A 20,974-nucleotide genomic window follows, 5' to 3' on the forward strand; every position below is an offset into this window, starting at 1 on the left:
CAAACGGACTTGAAAACCTACAACGGACTCAACACATTTTCCTATGCTCTCCGTTTCGAGGAGATCTTGGTGATCGCAAGTTGAGAAGTTTGGCGATGAGACAGGCTGGTTATATAAAAACCCTAGTATTTTAACAAAGGAAATATTGGTATATATATGATTCCATCCTCTAGAAATTCTATTTCTACTCCCGCTCAAACATGCATCTCCACTTCGGCCTCCCCGTGTGTTAAAACATGGCTGACTCTTCACCCCCCGGGACGGTATCCTCCCATATCAGCCAGATACTCAGATTCTTAGCCCTACCAATATTTTTCCCCGATAACACCGACTACTTCTCCCTAGATTCCATCGCCACTTCAGATGTCGAAAGGATCAAAGAAGCTGTAACCAATGATCACACCTTTGAAGCTGGACATGCGAGGTTCACATATGATGCTGTCTTCCGATAGATTAGGATTATAAGAGACCATCCGTTGATTGATGTCACGGCCAAATGGTTAAAGCTTTAAGCAGAAAAAATGGAGGGAAGAAGGGGTTTTACCGCCAACGTATAAGGATGAGATTGCATCCTACTACGGGATTGGTACGTTGCAAGATCCCAACCATTCGTCCAAATTAATATTCGCGGACAGCAATTTTCTCTCTAATGTTAAGGATATTTGTAGTATTTAGAGGCTTCGCTGGTCCCTCTTCGGCCACTATAAAACTGTCGAACTACTGCATTGTGCCCTGGAGCCAACGATTCCCTTCACGCAGTATTGGTACTCGATCCGAATGCGTATGTACTCTATGGCCCTTATCTCATTTATATTTGAAGGGAGAACGAGATTAACTGGGAGCTTTAGACTTTGTTTCCTCCCCCTAGTGAGAGTGGAGAACAAGTTTTGTCATTTCTCTAAGGGAGGTGTATGGTGGAGCATGTCCGGCAGGTGTTAGTGCTTAACATACCAGAGCTAAGAGATATGTGCTAGGAGGAACTTCTTGAAACTGAGTTGGTGCCGGATGAACCCACACTGGTTGGGTAGCGCCTTGTAAGTTAGGAATGGTGGATAAATACTTGGGTGCTGTGATTGATATTCAAGGCTTTGATTGGTGTGGTATAAATCAATGCACACGCTTTGGGAAGCTTAAGGTTACAACGCACAAAACTTGTCCACTCTCAGTTTCACCTGAAGGCCGAGCAAAACCTTAGCTTATAGCTGAGAGCTTCTGAGTAGTAACCCCGTGCTAAATAGCAGTACATAGCTTGCTTGCTAGCTATGCTATAGTGAGTAAGATATGTTATCACTAGATGAAGCAGAATCGCCTAGAACAAACAAACCACTTCCCTACAACCCACAACCCCCGAGCAGAGGCGCTAATTTTGGTAAGTCGTCAACCCTTAGCTAGGTATAAACTAACGACGACCAGTAGATTCCAGATATATTATTAAAGGAGGGTTTCTGGTTCCTTCGTGTGCATAAAATAGATATTATAAATCCTCACTCTGTGACGTTTAAGTACAAGACTAGAACACACGTCTTCTCTAGACCCTTTAACCTCAAACCGTACATTTGGCAGCTAATAGTACCACAGCCTCACCGCTAAGGTTCGAGACTCGTCGTAAAAACGCTCTAAGCCGATATATCGAGGGCCCTAAGGGCCACCACGAGGCCTAGCCACCAAGATATCGAATGTGGCATTGGCATGCCAAGCAAAGACCCGAGGAAGACTGCTTATTATTATTATTATTCTGTAGCCTCAGCCTTATCATCGTCATCATTACGGTCAATACATTCTACTCTAGTCGTTGTCGTATCTCTTGTCCCTGTTTACCGCGAGCTTCCTGCCTTGCCTGGTGTGGAGGCCTCATCAACTTCACATTTAAACTACAATGTAGGAAATAACCTATGACGTCATGACCGTGACTCTTTATTCAATATACATCTTAACTTCGTTCAGAAGCTAATATCAGTAGACTCCTAGTGCTTGACTTTCGACACGTAAATCAGCCTCCAGCAAGTACAGAGCCAAACCAAACCTCTTTCCAAGTGCGGTATCGATCACAGCTCAGATCTAGACAATTCTTCAGATACCATGTCGTACAAAGAGTAAGATACATATCTATGCTTCATCTCATAGCTCTCGAACTAGCTATCTAGCTATGTAACTGCACTGTCCCTTAACTAACATGGTCTGATCGTGATCAGATCACTCCTGTATCTCTATTCCAAGCCGGATGTTACTTTAGTCGCCGGAGAAGAGGAAATCGGAGTACATGAGAGTGTAATCGCAGTATATTCTGATTTCTTCAAAGCCGCTCTGAACTCTGGGCTCAAAGAATCCCGCGAAAGGCGTATCGAAATAAACGAAATCGAACCGGAAATCCTTACCGTGGTCCTGAATTGGTTGTACAGAGTACCTCTTACACCTCTTTTCAACACAGACATTACCCGAGTGGAAACCCTTGGAACTCTTCTCTCCGACGATATTACGAAAATAAAAAAAATATTCCAGGCCTTTGACTTCCTGCAAATAAAAGGAGCCGGGATCCACTATGTCAGATTTCTCGAGGATAAATTGCGAGAATCGGGGCCAAACATTTTTCCAGTTACACCCACGGCATCCCGCAATGTTGCAACTGCCCTGAACGAGGTCTATAGATGCGGTTCTTCCATAACCGAATCATCTTTGAGTGCGCTAGTCAAGGAAATCTATAAAAATTCAGGCCCTCTTTTGAATAATTACATTCGAGAGCTTGGGAATGGTCTCAGGGCGCTAAAAGATCCCGATTCAAGGTTCCTTCAGGATATCTCTGTGGCATTAACAAATGTACTTATGGAAGCAAAAAAAAGGTAATCAATTATCTGATGCAGATGCCTATCTTACCTACATATTGCAATCAATGATATCCCAGGAGGACATAATCAATGTGGTAACCATTCTGGCCCCTGGGTGGTCTCGTACCCAGCCCCTGGGCTCTTCACGATAAGCTTAAATCTCATCTCTATAGTTATGTTTCTATCCGCTTATCGATTACGAAACCTAGTTAGTTTTGGTCTCGTACCCGAACTCCACGAGGTGGTCACGTTGGTTTCTAGTATACTTGATTAGTTGTGCCTGTTTTGCATGATTATCACGAAGAAATGGCGAAGGAATCAACGAATTGGAATTCTACAAGACATGATACGATCTCCTTGATCAACCTCCTTGTTACAACTTAGCTATTCCCCTTCTTACCCACATAAACTTGTTAAGACATATTACTAAAAAGTAGCCGAGCTACGTTTCGACGTATCGCGTATGATCAACCAAGTCTATAGGAGCTAGCTGTACGAACGTTAGACTAGTATATTTCGACCCCGTCGTTATGACAAAATATACACATCTAAGAGGCCGAAATTTAAACTAGTTTATAGAATACACGCCGATACGCCTGTAAATGAACCTGCAAACTCAGGTGTATACGTGACTATATGTTTATAGATTCGTGGGAGCTGATAAGATAAACTAACGATTGTAATAGGGGAGGGGGAGTAGTGGAACACAGGGACTGAAATAGTAATCCCCTAACCATAGATACCCTAGCTCGTCTCGTCGTTGGAAAAGCTTCTCAATGCAACTCAACTTGTATACTTAATATAAACCTCACTCGTATAACCCTTGCCGAAATATCCAAGAGATGCCTTTTAGGAATACTAAGTACTTATATTCAAGACATATACAGTACACCGGTAAACAGATCGTATTAACGTTCATAACACCCACGTAAATTTACGTATTCGTACAAAATGGGAATTACTACTTCAAACTAAAACCGATTGCAATAAAGACCTTAAACACCCAGGCCATATCGCAGCAATTGCAAAAAACAACATCTAACCTAAGCACCTAAATTAGCCTACAAAAAGAAACCCCCCATCACCTCATCCTCTCCTGCCTCGGCGACCCCAAATCCCCGTCATCATCAACCTCCCCCTCCAACTCCACCCCATCGTTCAACTCCGAATACTCATACCCCCGTCCTTCCCTCCCCCTCCCCCTCTCCCCACCACCATCCCTCCTCCCAAAAACACTCACAACTTTCAACCCTTTAACCCTAACCGATACCCACTCCCCCACACCCACAATCCACGCCCACACTTTGTCCTGCATCTCCGTCTCCCCCGTATCATCCCTCGGATTCTCTCTATTCTCAACTTTAAACTGATACTTCAATAAATCCTTCGGCGTCACAAGTCCACACAGTCTCCCTCTTTGTTCTACAAGAATCACCCTCGGTCCGAGTTTTTTGAATATCTGCATTACGGTTTCTAGTGCCATGCGGGGGTGGACGGTTATGGGCGTTCCATCGATGAAGCGGCTGAAGTCTATGCTGTTTGAGGAAGAAGAGGAGGAGGCGAGGGGTGGTGGGGGTTGGTCTGTTATTGGGGAAAGGGTCGGGGAGGTGGGGTTTGTGGGGATGGTGAAGAAGCAACGGGTGTTTTGGGATAGGGCTCTTTCTTTTCTAGCGCGGTCTAGATGATTATGGGTTAGATTGTGATGTTAAATGTTGTTAAAGAAGGGGGGGAAAGCAGACCTATTGCGTATTTTAATTCCGTTCTACCGATATATCCGATCAAAAGATTCGAAGATCTATCCTGAACAACCGGGAACCCACGATAATCATGATCTTTCAATAAATGTTCTACCCAAGCGTCAGCCAAAGAACCCCTCCTAAACACCCCTTTCTCCCCAAAATCTTACCAAGTTCATTCAACCCCATCCCCGTTGCCGGAATAACCGACACCCGCTCACTCATAACCTGCGACACAGGAATCCCAAAACTATGTTCCTCCTTATTATCCAAAAACGGAAACCCATTGAACCAAATCATCCGATCCGCGATCCCGCCTTTTCCAAAATTGTTGCTAACAATCTTGGTAACTCCGACTACGATCATGGTGGGGAGGATGTAGGTTAACGCGCCCGTTAGTTCGAACATTATGACCACGACGGAGACGGTCAGGTGCATTATCCCGCTGAGGGCGGCGGCGGCACCGAGGAAGGCGTAGGTGCCGGGGTTATACACTATATTTATCAGCAACTGTTGAACCGGTAGGTTTGGGGATATAAGGGGGTCTTACAGGAACATCAGGCGCACAGCTAGAAAAGAAATTTGATGTGGGATACGCTTCGAAGAGCGCTTGTACTAATATTCCAAGCGTTCGTCCAAAAGATGCACCAATCGCCATGGAAGGTACGAAAATACCCGCAGGAACCTTACAGCCGTATGAAACGATGACCAAGAACAGACGTAGTACCGTCGCCATTATTAACGATAAAATATTCCGCCAGCGGTAGTCCGGGCTATTTCCCAAAAGTTATCATTGGTATGCTGGGATATTGAGAGGGGAGGGATAAACATACTCGCAAAGATGATTATAATCCGTCCCTTCGCACTCCCTAAACAGAATCTCCATGCTCTCTGTCATATCTATCCTCAAAAAGTGGTTCGGATAGCATATCAACGCCGTAGCTGCAGCTAAAAAGGTAGCTTCGGCAACCGCATAAGACGTCAAAAACCTCTTTCGGAACGCCTGAGCTCTCAAATTCCACTTTATCACAAAGGCACCGTATAGTCCACCAAAGATACCAATGATGATATAAAAGACAATCTCAAAAAAATGCCAGTCACGGTCATAATGGACCTGGAACATGACCAACTGTCCTGTTCGGAAAGGGTTCATCGCCTATTACGACCACCCGTTAGTCTCTACCTTTAAAAAACCCGGGAATATTATCACATACCGCCAACGTCGCCGTAGCCACCAAAGCACAAAAGTAACTCCTCCACATAGTCTTCAACGGAAACTTCGACGACATCTCCTCCAACGAAAACAGCACCCCACCGATCGGACTACCGAACGCAACCGCCACTCCAGCAGCCGCACAAGCCGACAGAATCTCCCTCGTCTTCGATGCACTTCTCTTATACTTTTGAAAAAAACGACTAATCACATTCCCCGTGCATACCGCATAATGTACGCTAGGGCCTTCCTTCCCAACGCTTAACCCGGAACCTATCGTTAACGGTAAAGCGATGGATTTGATAAGAAGCGTCCAGAAGCCTAGGAAACCCTTCATGACGAAACCTGCGATAATACATTTTATCTCTGAGATACCGGAGCCAGCGGCGTATGGTGCGAAGGAGCGGACGAGGGTGGCGCTGATTAAGGCGAATAAAGTGGAGAATAGAATATAAATTATGTAGTTTATGCCGCTGAAGTAGCTGTGCGGTATCCAGTTTTCGCAGCCTATATGATAAATTAGCTCAAGAGGAATGCATTCCACCAAGGACACAGGTGTATTGCAGACCTTCAGCCTCTCCCCAACAGCAGAACTTTTCGTTAAGGTAAAACGCCGTCCGGCAATGCCCAAGTTTAATATCCGACAGCCATTCCGTCACAATACTCAAAAACGCCGCATTCAAGCCAATACAAGCACCTACCCCCATTCCATCAGCCCCAAGACTCCTACCCTCCCACTCAAACGACAATAGGAAAAGAGACTAACCAACCAAACTGACCACAATCCATGCCTGTCCAGCTTCATAAGATTCCCATATCCTTCTTCTCCAACCGACTCTACCGGATATAAAGTTCCCGGAACTCCGTTGTTGTAATCGGCGTTGTAGTTGTCCTTTTGCGGCGTCTTGGACCCAGTCTATGTATTTGCTAGAGATTTAGAATTACTTAAGCAACTTTTTGCCAGCAGCTCCTTTTTATGATCGAGAAGAGATACCAAAAAACAAATAAAAGGTGGGGGGGTAGAGTATGTGCGACGGAGCGGGAGGACCGTGGGAGTACCTATGGTAGTGAAGTCCTACACATTGTATCATCACCAGTTAGCTATACCGAAATCCCCAACAAAGACATCAAGATAATAGAACAGAATATCATACCTCATATCGTTTAATCTCTTCAATCTCCTGTATATGCTCGCGCCTGCCATCCCTCGAATCATGAGAATGCCTTCCAGCTTCCACAGCCGATATCGCGAGAGACAGTCGAGAAGAGCGAGACCCCAGGGAACTGCGCCGTAGCGGCGGCCGCGGGGAAGGGTCCGGCATATGTCGTCAGGACCACCTATTTAAGCTGCAGCATTCATCCGCGGGAAGCCCTTGGGTATTTTTCTGTGGTTTTTCGAACCGACGGAGAGGAAACGAAGGGATGTTGAGGCCGTTGAGTTTCAGTTGGTTGCGCCGGTTTCGTCAAGCTGGTCTCTTAGCTTTTGCGTAAGCCTTGTTCTGGTACCTGTTCAGATGCCCTGCTTTAACGACGCCAACCGAACAGAACGTGACGGACAGCATCATCTCGAGACCTGATCAATCGAATCAACGTATACCATCTACAGCTTCAATAGGAATCAATACTATTATACATATACAATCTATCACATCCATAACAATGCCATACAATACAAACGCAATCCCTCCCAAACGCAAGAGAGAAGACTGGGACGGCACATCCTACCTCCCGCGTAAGCTCGCGCCTCCCAATCCACCCCCCTCAAACTAAACCCCCGCCAGCTAACACTATTCCTACGACCCAGTCGCCCGCGTCCGTAAAATCATAAAACTCGACGACGACATCGACGCCTGCACCCCGGCCGCCGCATTCCTAATCTCCATCGCAGCCGAAGAGTTCATCTGGCATATATCCGAACAAGCCCACAAGATGACAAAAGTCGAGAAAAAACCAAGAAAAAATATTCAATATAAGGATCTGGCCAATGCGGTTGCTAGGATCGATAATTTGGAGTTTTTGGCGGATGTTATTCCTAGGACTGTGCCGTTTGGGAAGGCTATTCTGAAGCAGACGGGGGTTATCGTGGGGGGTAAGAAGAACGGTGCCGGTGGAGGGACATCGAAGGGGGGTGCGAGTGTCAAGGATGCTATTGCGAATAGCAGAGAGGGGGAGGAGGATGGGTCTGATGGTGGTTCTCCTAGTAGTGAAACTACACGGCTCAAGGACCTACATCTCTCCCAGCCCAGTGGATCAGGGACGAAAAAAGGCAGGAAGCCGTCTCGAGATCACGATGGGGACTTGACGATGCAGTAAGAGGTTTTCAAAATATCCTCACGAACCACCACTACTGTTCTTCTTTACACTTTGTAATCACGATGTTCTTATGATACCCACGCATGCATGTATGGACTGGCGCTTTTTATCAGACGATATGGTTTAGACAAAAACGAAACGTACTCCTCTATGATTAGATATATTTAGACCTCTATCCGATGCTCCAAATTAAGGAGTTGCTTCATGGCTCCTCGATAAAATATGTACAAAATGACGTTATTTTTTATATACAATGCATACCGTACTTTCCTTGCTATCGCGGCTTCGGGCCTCGAGTTTCAGGCCGAAGTAGCTCGCGCCTCCTCTTCTTGAGAAGCGACTTCCAGACGTTTTCTTCTTCAAGCGCTTTGAACACCCTTTTCGGCATTTTCTCCAAGACGCCGCCGGTCTTTGCAACAGTTTTCCCTGATTCCTGACTTTCGTTACGACTCTCCCCTTTCGTGTTCCGAGTAGAAGACCTGCGCTCGTCGAGCTTGGATGGCTCATCCTCCAGAACAGTCGCTCCTTGATGTTTTGCATCCGTTCCTTTAACTTCAACATCTTGTATCGACAAACCTCCCATATCTTCCAAAACAACCCCCTTCCACTTTTTCATATCCACACCTCCATCCTTCCCGTTCGCCTTCTCCCAAAAAGCCGAGCTATACTCCCTCCAAACGTCCGGTACCCTCGCCATAGACCTAATATTCGGTTTTTGCAACTCCCATGGTTCCTTACTCTTCACTCCAGGATTCCACAGCTCCGTCCACTGCGGTGGATCCGTCCCCTTCGGTACACGCTGACCCGACTCCTTGCCCTTATACCCATACGGCAACCCACGGGTCCTCGCCGGTCTCGTCCACAAAGCTTCGACCGGCCAGCGCTTCTCCTGCGCCACAGCCTTCAATCGATCCGCAAACTCATGTTGGTGACAATTAACACACAACTTGAAAGCCCAAAACAAAGCCCTATGATCGATATCCTGCGCATCTTTCTTCAACAATAACATCAAAGCCGGTAATCCCCCTTCCCACATGTGTCGTTTTGCAAAGTACCTTAGTTCGATAGCAAGGACGTATATATCATCTTGTAGACCTTCTTCCTGTAACAATCTCAATCTTCGACGCATACCCATGAAATTGCCAAGTTTTGACCAGCCGTTGAGTTCGGCTGCTCCGAGGACGGGGTTTTTGAAGTCTAGGAATGTGTCGCGCATGATTTGAACGGCTCGGTTGAAGGCTTCGTAGTTTTGAGTGACGGTGAGGTATTGTAGTATTGCGGAGTACGTGTAGGCATTCGGTTCGAAGCCAATCGCGAAGAGGGTCGAAAGGATCACACGGGCCAAGGCGGTCATACGAAGTTTTGTGAACCGGCGGAGAAGGATGTTGAAGGTTTTGATTGTGGGGGCGGCATCTGAGATTAGTAAGTTGTAACAGACTTTGTTGACTATATCCGGTTTTTTCTCTTGAAGAACGACTTTGAGGGCATCGTCGAGGGTCTTGGAGTTCTGGTGGAGGTAAAACGGGAGAGGATGGTATCCCGGCTTGGCATTCTTTTGGATTCTGGTGATGCTGACGTCGAGGGCCTTTTGAAGAAGGGCGAGGTCGGATTCATTGTCGGCATTCGTATCTCCTTTCTTGTAACCTAGTTTATCGGTGGGGTCTTTGGATAGTAGTTCGGACAGAAGGAACCTAGATGTATCTTCGAGAGTTCTCGTGGACGGTCCGGCACCCCTCACGCTATCTTTATTTTGGCTTGCCCGTTCCCTACGCTGTCTATCGAGGATAGCAAAGAATTCTTCGTCGGCCTGTCGGTCCCGATTATTTGAAAGCCGAGAATTGGGTCCGGGTTCTTCGAGGTCGTCAAAGTCGTCAACGGGGTCATCGGCTACCGAGTTGGCAAGATCCTTCGTAAGTTCCGGTGGTATATCGGCCTTGAGGTTTTGTTCCGTAGGTGACGACGGTCCTCTATTAGATTTGACCGAAGAGCTAGTACGTGGCTTCGAAAGAATATGCCGTTCACGAGCTCCATCTTGATATCCTCCCCCATCCGTCGAAAACGACCGTATGGCCCCCCAATGCGAATATATCCTACTCCCAGAGACCGCACCAACCGGTTGTCGGTATTCGTACCGGGCAATGGCTATAATAACAAAGTTGAAGCGGTTGACGCTCGAGAGTCGTTGTGTGTCAGGTAGCTTCGAGGAGGGACTGCAGCACCTTCGAAGCAGCGGTCGTCCGATGAGCATAACTCTGCATCCATCTCAGCCAAGGAAGCCCTCTCTCCCGCGGTTATCGGAACGGTGCGACACCATTGACCGGGCGAAGAAGCATTTGATGGTCTAAAGTGTGCCCGTGTATTGTTTTGGAGGGGGAAAAGAGGGAGGAAGAGGTGAGGTTGAAGTTGTTTTTGGTTCGTTCGAAAATTTCTACCCATGCCAGATGCTGCCACTAAAAGCTGCAGACAGCAGACCACTTTTTTTGTACTTGACTTCAAACATATGTACAGCGGGGCTCGATTGGGGAAAGATTACTCGATAAAGAAGTGCTTGTAAACATACTTGCCTCGAATCCATCGTTCCCCTCCAAACCATCATTCGGAAGTCCATCAGCTCAATTATTCACGATGCGAATGCGAATCACCCCACCAAGGGTTGAATGTTGCCATTTCCATTAATTACACCCAGGTACACCCAAAGAAAGCGGAGATTTTAAAGAATAATAAAAAGTACACACCAAGTGTACCATACAGGCGTTTTAGTAACTATTCCAGGAAGGATTCCTTCACCTGCAAGCGTATCTGCTTACAAAGTGCACACTTCCCTTGTGCCACCAGAATAGGTTCCTGGTAGTTAGGTATTTTTCACTTCGCCTTCCCCATCAACAAATTCTTAAACCCCTTTACTTCGTTTTTGACTTCATTCAAACCAACCCTCATGCCATCGATATCAGAACGTTGGCCCGTTATTTGCATCCCCATGCGATCGATATCACGACGTTGGCCTAATATTTGCTCCTCCATCTTTATCATGCGACCTTGTAAACTAAAATCCATGATTGCATGAGTCATCAACTATCGGTATAAATTAGCCAAAGGTTTTTTTTTATATAAAAGAAAGAAAGAAAGAAAGAAAGTAACCCTTACCACTCCCAAAAGACCACCTAACCCCCACTTCAGAAATTTCCATTCGGTCACCGCGGCTCGAATTTCGCCAAGTTCGTTTTCCATAGTCCCAGTATGCTATAATATCCGAAGTATTAGCTTTGAAAAAGGATTTTGATAGAACAGTACATACGAAGGTACGAGGCTTCGAAGCGCTTGGGAACGTGCGCTGGCGAAACATTTGGAGGAGTCTGGTGGAGCTCATCTATCGAGATTTTTAGTACATTGTTCTAAAGATCTTCAACGGATACTTGTGATAGAAGCCTGGGGTTTGGAATCGGAATACCTTGGTCTAGCAGTTAATACCTTGTGAATGCAGATATCGTCGGAGCTTTGCTGCCGTTAGGTCTATCGTATGTGTATACTGTTTGGAAACGAGGTTTAAGAAAGAAAACTTCACTGGGGACTGGTTTCGGAAAGTTATTTTCTATTTATGAGCATTATTGATTTATTTAGGGTTCTGATTGTCTCGCGTTTCCTAGCAGATCGGACGTTGGAACGGAGATGCGCTGCGCTCTCTTTGGAGCTATTTTGCGTCTGAATTTCCACACTCGGTCAGTCGAGTCCTTTAGAAATTTCTCCATTCCCCTCCGCCATAAGGTCTATCACCATGTGTCTTATTTGAACCAGAAGCTAGATTAGGATATCTTTTCGGGATGGGGCTCGTTTAGGGTTCCTTGCGGTGCCGGCTTGATATCCAACATGATCAATCACAGCTTGTGTACGCTATTTCGAAGATGGGTAGAAATGATAGAAGATGGTTGTGATGAATATATAAGTCGACCCTATCTGGGTTTTAGGTTGTCAAGTGCTTGAGCATAGTACCTATCGTGTGTGTCTAATTATTATCGCCGGCGCTAGTTCCTATTGGTATGCAGATGGATGCTGGTAATATCCTATCGGCTGCGATCCGTGTGGTCAGGAAGCCAGCTAGTCCGCAGCGCCGCAGTTATCGGCGTAACCACCAATATACTTAACTACACCGCGGATAATCTACAAATTTAGTTGCAGGTATTTGTATCTCATATATTAAAATAGCAAGAACGACGCAAGTAAATAGAAGGTGCAGAAGTACTAGAAATAAGCTGAGGAGATGTCTGGTTTGCATAATATAAGACGAGTCCAACAGCGCATGACGAAGCCCTCAAACGGCTAAATACCGCCTGCCAAACACCCCTCCTCGAAACCCCATCAACCTCCATCGCTCGTTCTCTCCCTCACTCACCTCCCGACCAAGAACGACATCTTCCCGAACCCCATATCTTCATCAGGCCCTGTGCATACAAGTAAAGTAGCTATCCACCGACGTCATCCAAAAAAAAAAAAAACATGCCGACAAACGCCGACCGTCTGCTGCTGCTAGCCGACCACATCAAACTCTCGCTCCTCGAAAGATCTCGAGCCATCTCCTTAAAGCTCGAGCCAAATACTGCCGATGCATATATTACCCGGTCGCTCGAGACTTTACGACAAGGTATCGAACAGATCGAACAGGAACAGACGAGACTCGAGCAAGATGGTGAACTGTACGGCACCCCTATCTACATCTTAAGATGCAACATCACAAATCCATTTCAAATCTCTCCGCCCCTTCCATTTTCACCAATAAAACCCCACCGATATCGTAATTTACCATAACACTTACAGTACCAATTATAGATCCTCAAAATCCCTCCAAGGACGAGAAGATACCCTCATCAAACTCCGCACCCACTACGACGCCCTAACATCCCAATTCGCTTCCCAATCCGACTCTACATCCTCATCCACGATTGACCTCTCAAACGTCACCTCCAAAAAAGGGCTAGACCCAAATTCCCTACCCTACACGGACGATCCAGACCATCACCACCATAAAACAGCAAGAGGTCTGGCGTCCTACACCGACGATGACATTCCAAACCCTAGAGAATCCCTCATGGGAAACAGCACAGACCTTACAGCTTCCACTCGGAAGTCGAAACAAGTCCGTTTCTCGGATTCGCTAGTGGATACTTCAGATATGCCGAATGCACAGGTCTTTACGCTTCATCAGCGGATAATAGAGGAACAGGATGATACTTTAGATAGGTTATCGGAAAGTATCTCACGGCAGAGGGAGCTTAGTATACAGATTGGCGATGAGTTGGATAGTCAAGGCGAACTGCTAGATGATTTAGACGACGGAGTCGATAGGGCACAAAGGAGGATTACGGGGGCTAGAAAGAGGCTGGATACTTTTGCTCGGAAAGCAAAGGATAATGGTAAGACCGAGCCACCCCTATAAATTCCAAGCCCCACAAATCGGAAAAACTAACAACGATACACTATAGGCTCAATGGTCACCATAGTAGTACTGATCATAGTCCTAGTGCTCCTGATCGCACTGCTGAAGTAGACTCCCGTCTTTCCCTTCTTTTCTTTTTCTATCACTTTCGGATTTTTCTTTGATTCTTTCGATTGTATATTGGCCTTTTGCTTGCGAGTATCACGGTCCCGGGTTTTGGGAAAAGAATACTAATACGGTGGTTCCATAATTTTCTGCTTTTTCCATCAGGGTTATTAAGGGTTTGTTTATACCGGTGTTTTTCTTAATTGGTCTTGCATAGGTATCAAAGACCTGTCGATTCGTTCCAAGATTTATACTGTAGATAGCATAGCACTTCTTGTTTACATTTTCAATTTTAGATATTCGTATCCATCTCGATTTGATACCCATTAATATTTCAAACTCATTTGTGCAAATGTACAATCTCTCCCGTGTAGACTCGAGAATGAAAAACAATCAACCGACGAAAAAACTTATCGAAGCACCGAGTAGTCACGATAACCTTCCCTACACCATTATTTCATGCTTTCCAATTGATTTATCCCCTCAACCCCGTCTGCTTCAGCAATTTCCTCGTCCCCCAATGTAACTTCTCAATCTCCTTGCACGTGGCTTTGATCTCCAGTCGTTCCGCTTTAACCTATTACCATTAATCATCAACATTTAACCACTATGATAAGGAAGGACTTACAAAAGCCTCAGAATCAGTAGCCAACTCCTCATTCCACCGTCCCTTCCCATCCTTCTGCTCCTTCAAAGAATCACGTTTCAGACCTTCCAACTTTTCCGGATCGTTTTCGTGACGGGAGGAGTAGGATGCGTATGAGCACCTGGTTTGAGATGAGGATGCCGAGGATCTGGTGGCTGTTGTGAAGGCGAGGGAACCGCGGGCGGTGCGGAGGGCCGGGAGACGGCGGGAGATGGTTGGGATGGTTGTCATTTTTAGGGATTTTCCGAACGGGGGGTCAGTGGATTAGAGTATGGAGGTGCGTACTTTGTGCAATAGTAGAACAATCGGTATTTTAATGGCGATGGGAGATAGTCGAGGAGGGTCGTGCAGGTAGAGTAGATGGATAAAAGGGTTTAAAGGTGGCCCCCCGGAGGAACAATTGACGTAATTAATGAACCGAATCGATAGAACATCAAAGACCTCTTGAGCCGGATTCGATTTCCGTATACGCAGTGGGTACTCGTATTTCTCAATTGCTCAGCAGCGAACAAGATGTCTTCCAATATAAATATCAAATGGAATTCGATTATTGGATAAACAAAGATGAAGAAAGCTCCTTAAATATATTCACAAGGACACCACTACAAGCCAAGAAATACCCTCGGGAATACTTCATTATTAACAATCCTTCTAATGGAAAGTTGTTGAGCATGATATCATGGATCTCTCCGAATGTTGTTGGACTGGGTTATGACGTCAAAATGCACCTGTCAACGGATGCAAAAGTCGGCCTGTTTTGGTAAGATTTGATGTTGGGACAACACGGAAAATGCAACACCGAGGAGATTAGACAGTCTTAATGATTAGCCTGGTAGATGCAGGAAAAAACAAAAAGGATAAAGATGTGAATCTCGATATACTCTATTATTGTCTGGGAAAGAAAACGTATCCAGCAGCATCCGTACCGAAACACAATTATACAGCTCTCTCCGACCGCTTCAAAAATCATTAAACCGAGCACCTACCTCACACATTGTGAATAGTACGGAACTCAGCAACAGCCGCCTTGAGTTTCTCGTGGTTTTTTTTCAAACGCAGTTTGTTTCTTTCGAGGACCATGCCTAGAGTCCGTATATTCTCGCTATCTATAGCGTCATCGGACCTCTCCACCTCGTCCTCGACGCCAGATACCTCTTCAGCTTTAGAACCATATAACCTCCATAATTTCATTACAGTATCGTCCGAGAAGATTCGTATTCCGTTGCGTTCCTCCGTTTGGGTTACGAAGACGTATGTCCAGGTCGATACATACCAAACCTCTTGAAGGGTAACAGCAGCTACAAATATATTAATATTGACCAACGAAAAGATCCATAGCGAGTCAAGTTTGTGAACATCAAGGGGGTTAGGAAGCAATCATACCGTTCAGGGCAGTCTCGAGCCCTTTCTTTACCACATAGTCCTCGTGGGAGGCATAGAGGGTTGTGATTTCAGACAAGGTCCAGCGGAGGACTGGTACTGCGAATGGCAAGGCCGCTTTGCATATCGACCACCAATCCATACCGGCCCAATTTGCATATGCGTACCTAATACTTTCCGCTATATCGTCTCCCCTAAGCATCATTATACCTCCGCTAATGGCCGACTCGACCAAAACATTGCCCAATCTACCGAAAAACATTGCTCGCTGAGCTTCTAGTCTCTTTTTATGTTCCTGGGATTCTTGGAGGAAGGCACGCAACATATCCACATCGCATGTAAGCGCATCGGCTGCCCACCGTATGCAAGAAGTCAGTGCATTCAAAAATTGATATGTCTCTTGATCGCTTGAGGGCCTAGCTGTGGTACCGTGTAGTCGTTAGTGTCAGACTTGCTAGTGAGGCAGGGGCCCGGGGGGGATTTGGAGAACAAGAACGTACTCATGAGGTCCGTGGTTGCCACAACGGCGTCAATAGCTTTGCAGCACTCATCCATTGACCTGGCGGCTCTTCTCTTACACTCCTCCATATCTTCGCGACTTGTCCTACTTTGAGCCTAGAAGTTTTGAATATTACCATACCAGACCCCGACATTAGTTTCCGATATACCGCACACCGACTTACGATGTTGGTCAAGACTTCCTCGGCCCTCCTTTGGATTTCTCTCTCGCATTCTTCGTCCCGGGGTATCGCCCCGTCACCAAACACTAACCTCAGAAGCCGTTCAGGGATCCAGCACATTCGACCCACAAGATCTATCCCCAAAGCAATCGCGAAACTAAGAATTCGACGCCTATTACTCCCCCAAAGGAATCCATCATGGTTTTTGTCCCTTTAGTTAGCCACCCGAGTACTCGAACTTCGTTCAAACCGATCGGGGAACATTTGAACGGGGAATTGTATAGAAAGGTACACTGACGATTCGTTGTCCGCAATCTCTTTCTTAAGATTGTTGGCGCGATTTTTTTGTTCACCTAGATCTTCTACGACCTTGAAAAATTGGCACATAATGCCAATATCCTGGAGTAGTTCCAAATCCCACTGTCTTTGAATTGCAGTCCCCTTGACAGGACTGATCCCCAGTATCCTTAACTCGGAGATGGAACTAACTACATCTTGGCTCTCCGTGTTAAACAAGCATTTAACGAATGACCCGATATGATCGGTGACCGTGGTTCCCTCGTCTATCGGAGCCAGACGGATCTACCCCCGAGTACGTCAATATCGCGATCGAATATCAATGCCAACTCACTGCGATCGTACGAACACCAAATTTATCGAGTAAGATCATATAGGCAATCGAAAATCTACATACCAGAAGTTCATCCTTCACATTGCCATCTTCATCAACGGGCCCTTGTTCCAACTTGAACTCACTGAACCTTAATGGCGAATAGTCATGCCCACATTTTTTGTACAACCGTACCAGGAAGGTATTGATATTGTGCCTAACGATTTCTTCACTTGGTGTTGACGCCGTGTCCGCGCATACTACCGGTCGTGTTATGACCAAGTGGTACTCTGGGGCTTCCGTGCGTTCCAGCTCTCGGTTTACCCGTGAGAATTGTGCTTTCGGATCAACTTCCGGGCCTTTCTCGTCTTCAGCCTTTGGCTTCCTTTTCTTCTTTGGTCTAGGAGCCGCTGGTTTCGCGGTCTCATAGTTTGGTTTTGATTTGGCGGGTACGAGTTCACTTTGAGCATCTATTTCCTTATAAGGAGGAGGTGCATCAGGAACGCCGAGAGGTTCAGGATCAATGGCAGAAGGTAGTTCTGGGGATTTGGGGTTGAGTTCCGACATTTTTAGTATTTAAAATTGAATCTTTATATGTAATTCCGAAAGGGAATTTTAGCTGTAAGGTTGTCTCATGAGCCAGACACCATCCTACAAGACAGCCTAGTCGATGGCTGGACAAAGCACTCTCTTTATCCCCTATTTTCCTTGCCTGCCAAACCACCACAAATGTTACCCCACTCATCGCATCGATCGCGTTATCTTATCCAGAAAAGATTCCATCGAGTTTGATCTGTAGTCAGCCATCATGCTCAAAGGAATAACTGCATATCTGAACAAGTATCGGTACATGGAGACCCCACTTTATATACTAGATGCCCCTTGCCTCGAATGCCATCGACAGCCTTGCGAAGATACACCGGTATCAACGTCCGTGCCGCATACGCACCGACAAGCACCAAAGATGCCGATTCCGCGATGCAATATTTCTGCACGATGAACTGTCTTTATCAATGATTCTTTCTCCCTCCCTCCCTCCCTCCCTCCGAGCTCCTTTTTACGGGTGGGGATATCGATTCCACGATTCAAACGCTTTTTCCCTTACTTCCCCACGGGGGCTCAGGTCGACCGCTTCTAAACTTACGCCCCGATCGGAATCTAGCGCTACAGGTACGCTAGGGTATCTTGAATTCACAAGCGATAAATAAAAACCACGTTTTTGTTCGCTAGATTTAGCCACGATTCCAGGCCGCTAGACTAGTATGATGTATGAAAGCGCACGCAATTGAGTTCATTGGATCCTTCTTAGAGTTTTTTGCGTAGCGTTACGTTACACGAGGCTGTGACGTCAGGCTAGCCAGTCGGAGGGAAGGCATAAATGATCTACATACATACTATTCGTAACGTTCCTTGAGTGTCTCAGTACGGTACGCAATGCTGTACTACGGAGACTTAGGATTAATGAATATCATATTTTTCAAATTCTTTTTTTTTTTTCCACTTTGGAGAAGTGACTTTTAGGAACTCCTAGGCGTTAAGCAGTTGCATTTTATGCACAGGCGTTTCCCACAAGGTACTCGGTCCTAAAACCTATACATCGTGGAGGATGTAGCTCCTCGACTTCAAGGATCCGTAAAACTCGAAACTCAGGAAGCTATTGATATCATGATCATGCCTACCTATGTAAATTATCATAGACAATCCATCTAAAGACATAAAACCACCTCAAACAACGCAAAATATCCAACACCCTCTGAAACACCCAGCTTCACCATCTCAAAGCGAACTATAAAGACCCATCCCTACGTTAGTTAACATCAAAATGTCTCGCCTTCCTCGAACCTCAGCTGCCAAAGGTCACAAATATCAGATCATGGGATCCACAATCAGATAAAAAGTAACGCGTTCAAAATTCAAAGACATGGAGCTCAACGTCTCAAAATTCCTCTCTATGCGCTCATGCGCTCCCCAGAAAGGGAAGAAAAGAGTCCAACAAATTCCCCAACCCAACATAACCGCCGCACATGATCCCGTCCATAAACGGGATTCCCGGTAACCTTGAAATAAAAAGAAGCAAACCTCACATCCCTCCAGGCTTTGAAGTTCTACCAGCCCTGATAAGAAAAAAGAAATAAGAAAAAAAGAAAAGAACAAAAAAATGATGTCTTACCACCCTTTAAACAGCCCCTCTCTAGCGCCTACCGCATCCCTAAACCGCTAACCAAGCTCTCGTTGTCTAAATTTACTTTCCCGACTAACAGATAATACTGTTTGTTTTTGCTTTCGCATCGACAAACCAAAATCCGACAACAACGACCGTTTTATCGTCTTGACTTGCTGGGGATAGACGGGTTAGCCGTCGACGGGTTTACCCCTGATTACTCACTTTCCCCTCTTTTCTTCTAAGAGTTAAGAAAGGGAAGTGTTTAAGGGGAAATCATCATTCTGTTTCTCGATGGCCTTTTTTACTCTTCTGGAATGAGCGGGTTCTATGCGCATTTGTAACATGTGTCTGTCTGATTTTGTGACAGCGGTTGGTGTTTGTCAAACTAAGGGTCTGAGGATAGTTGTTTTATACCTAAACTTGAGCATTACTTATCCCGTTCTTGTCTTTGTGGGTTTTCTCGAAGGATGCACGCCATTTCCCCTTCCCTTTCCCAAGGTTCGAACCCGAATACCAAGCATTCATGAAAAGGTTTGGTGTGTATGTTATGTACTCGACATATGATGTTGTGATGTGATCTTATACAACCACCTTAACCCGGCCCTACAAGATCGCGAACAGAGCTCGCCTTTATTTCCTCCAAAATTTAAACCCGACCTGATGATCTATCTCTCTTTTATCCGAGAAACCCGTTCGGTTCGGACGAAAAAAAAACTTGTAAAAATTTTAAACGGTTTTTTTTTGTTCAAGCTTGTCGATGTGGTATGTTATCACGGAACGGTCACTCCACCAACGAAAGCCTATCTCCTCGGGAAATCCCAATCCTGGATCCTAGCTCTTCTTGTCTACCGAACCAGCTCATAGTTCGTGGCTAGTTGATCTGATTCAATCGTGTGAAGATCCAAAAGCTCGAAAAGCTCGAAAATGACCATCACCATATAACCATGCTTCCAATGCAAAGGTCCTAAAAGTCAACAAAAAGGGCCTACCTAAAACCCATCACGCACAACCTCGGAAAGAAAAACAAAAAAAAATTTGTACATTTCATCTATATGCCGGTTGAATTCACATTTATCACCCAATTCATTACTATTACCATATCGCCAAAATTGAAAACGACCTATCCTCGCGCTTACACCCAATAAACGCATGACCCGTTGCCCCAACATGTTTCACTCCTTGAACCTAGAGCTTTTGTGATGAAGTTATTGGTCAATGGTGTAAGACCTTCCCATTCTCGAGAGTTGAAAACACAGAAGCTACGAAGTAGCTAGAGCTAAAGCAGCTGGTGAAGGTGTGAGGTGGAAATAAGCTCAGTTGATCCTTCATCCGGGGTGGGCCTGGGATGAATCCTCCAAAGCCCACCACCCTAGGAAGTTCCTAGGTCTAGGATGTCCGGATTCCTGGGGCCCTAGGCATACATGACAACTACGATGGTCCCCAGAATCATGGAGATGGTTTTTTTGATAAGATGCAAATTGGGGAGCGCCGAAGCAATTCTCCTCTTCAATCCCATTTCTTTTGGAGCGACAAAAACAAAGAAAAATAAGGTAGTGGTAATAGTAGTAATAATAGAGTAAGTGTAAAAGATAAAAAAAAGATAACCATCCAGATTTCCAGTGTTTTTCAAGAAGTACAAGCAACGATCAAGAGGCCGGCCAAACCAGTTCAAAAAAACCATATGACACCCGCTAACGGAAACCCTTAATTTCCAACGGTACACCCAAAAGATATAGAAAAAACGGTAAAAGAAAAAAGGAAAAAAAGAGGTAAGAAGATGTACAGAAAGGCATAGAATTAACAAGTCCCCGTAGATGGCAAATGAACAAAAATGACCCAAATGAATAAGCAAGTGCTCTGGTGGTTTTTTCTTTCAA

The 20,974-nt window shown here is 45.6% G+C and overlaps 8 protein-coding genes across 8 annotated transcripts; 2 read left to right on the top strand and 6 right to left on the bottom strand.

The window, feature by feature from the left end:
• Positions 1 to 3,903: 3,903 nt before the first annotated feature.
• DFL_003299 (uncharacterized protein) lies at positions 3,904 to 4,966 on the bottom strand (the record flags this gene model as incomplete). The annotated part of the gene is made up of 3 exons (XM_067632216.1): positions 3,904 to 4,499; positions 4,562 to 4,669; positions 4,729 to 4,966. 3 exons carry the CDS (start codon positions 4,964 to 4,966, stop codon positions 3,904 to 3,906), a joined length of 942 nt encoding a protein of 313 aa, XP_067490507.1.
• A 29-nt stretch (positions 4,967 to 4,995) lies between these two features.
• Positions 4,996 to 7,093, bottom strand: DFL_003300 (uncharacterized protein; the record flags this gene model as incomplete). Its single annotated transcript, XM_067632219.1, has 8 exons — positions 4,996 to 5,052; positions 5,109 to 5,331; positions 5,392 to 5,714; positions 5,773 to 6,278; positions 6,340 to 6,468; positions 6,538 to 6,687; positions 6,831 to 6,846; positions 6,926 to 7,093. 8 exons carry the CDS (start codon positions 7,091 to 7,093, stop codon positions 4,996 to 4,998), a joined length of 1,572 nt encoding a protein of 523 aa, XP_067490508.1.
• A 337-nt stretch (positions 7,094 to 7,430) lies between these two features.
• On the top strand, positions 7,431 to 8,084 carry DFL_003301 (uncharacterized protein; the record flags this gene model as incomplete). Its single annotated transcript, XM_067632220.1, has 2 exons — positions 7,431 to 7,503; positions 7,576 to 8,084. The coding sequence occupies 2 exons, from the start codon at positions 7,431 to 7,433 to the stop codon at positions 8,082 to 8,084; spliced, it is 582 nt and encodes a 193-aa protein (XP_067490509.1).
• A 274-nt stretch (positions 8,085 to 8,358) lies between these two features.
• On the bottom strand, positions 8,359 to 10,332 carry DFL_003302 (uncharacterized protein; the record flags this gene model as incomplete). The annotated part of the gene is made up of 1 exon (XM_067632221.1): positions 8,359 to 10,332. The coding sequence occupies one exon, from the start codon at positions 10,330 to 10,332 to the stop codon at positions 8,359 to 8,361; it is 1,974 nt and encodes a 657-aa protein (XP_067490510.1).
• Positions 10,333 to 10,946: 614 nt separating this feature from the next.
• Positions 10,947 to 11,858, bottom strand: DFL_003303 (uncharacterized protein; the record flags this gene model as incomplete). The annotated part of the gene is made up of 6 exons (XM_067632222.1): positions 10,947 to 11,156; positions 11,229 to 11,324; positions 11,380 to 11,451; positions 11,533 to 11,538; positions 11,739 to 11,783; positions 11,856 to 11,858. 6 exons carry the CDS (start codon positions 11,856 to 11,858, stop codon positions 10,947 to 10,949), a joined length of 432 nt encoding a protein of 143 aa, XP_067490511.1.
• Positions 11,859 to 12,575: 717 nt separating this feature from the next.
• On the top strand, positions 12,576 to 13,623 carry DFL_003304 (uncharacterized protein; the record flags this gene model as incomplete). The annotated part of the gene is made up of 3 exons (XM_067632223.1): positions 12,576 to 12,772; positions 12,906 to 13,489; positions 13,559 to 13,623. The coding sequence occupies 3 exons, from the start codon at positions 12,576 to 12,578 to the stop codon at positions 13,621 to 13,623; spliced, it is 846 nt and encodes a 281-aa protein (XP_067490512.1).
• Positions 13,624 to 14,092: 469 nt separating this feature from the next.
• DFL_003305 (uncharacterized protein) lies at positions 14,093 to 14,494 on the bottom strand (the record flags this gene model as incomplete). Its single annotated transcript, XM_067632224.1, has 2 exons — positions 14,093 to 14,194; positions 14,246 to 14,494. 2 exons carry the CDS (start codon positions 14,492 to 14,494, stop codon positions 14,093 to 14,095), a joined length of 351 nt encoding a protein of 116 aa, XP_067490513.1.
• A 756-nt stretch (positions 14,495 to 15,250) lies between these two features.
• On the bottom strand, positions 15,251 to 17,500 carry DFL_003306 (uncharacterized protein; the record flags this gene model as incomplete). Its single annotated transcript, XM_067632225.1, has 6 exons — positions 15,251 to 15,561; positions 15,647 to 16,063; positions 16,144 to 16,258; positions 16,327 to 16,495; positions 16,622 to 16,905; positions 17,018 to 17,500. 6 exons carry the CDS (start codon positions 17,498 to 17,500, stop codon positions 15,251 to 15,253), a joined length of 1,779 nt encoding a protein of 592 aa, XP_067490514.1.
• Positions 17,501 to 20,974: the final 3,474 nt, after the last annotated feature.

Source organism: Arthrobotrys flagrans (assembly GCF_004000055.1).
Source record: "Arthrobotrys flagrans strain CBS H-5679 chromosome Unknown unitig_0, whole genome shotgun sequence".
Taxonomy (NCBI): Eukaryota; Fungi; Ascomycota; class Orbiliomycetes; order Orbiliales; family Orbiliaceae; genus Arthrobotrys; species Arthrobotrys flagrans.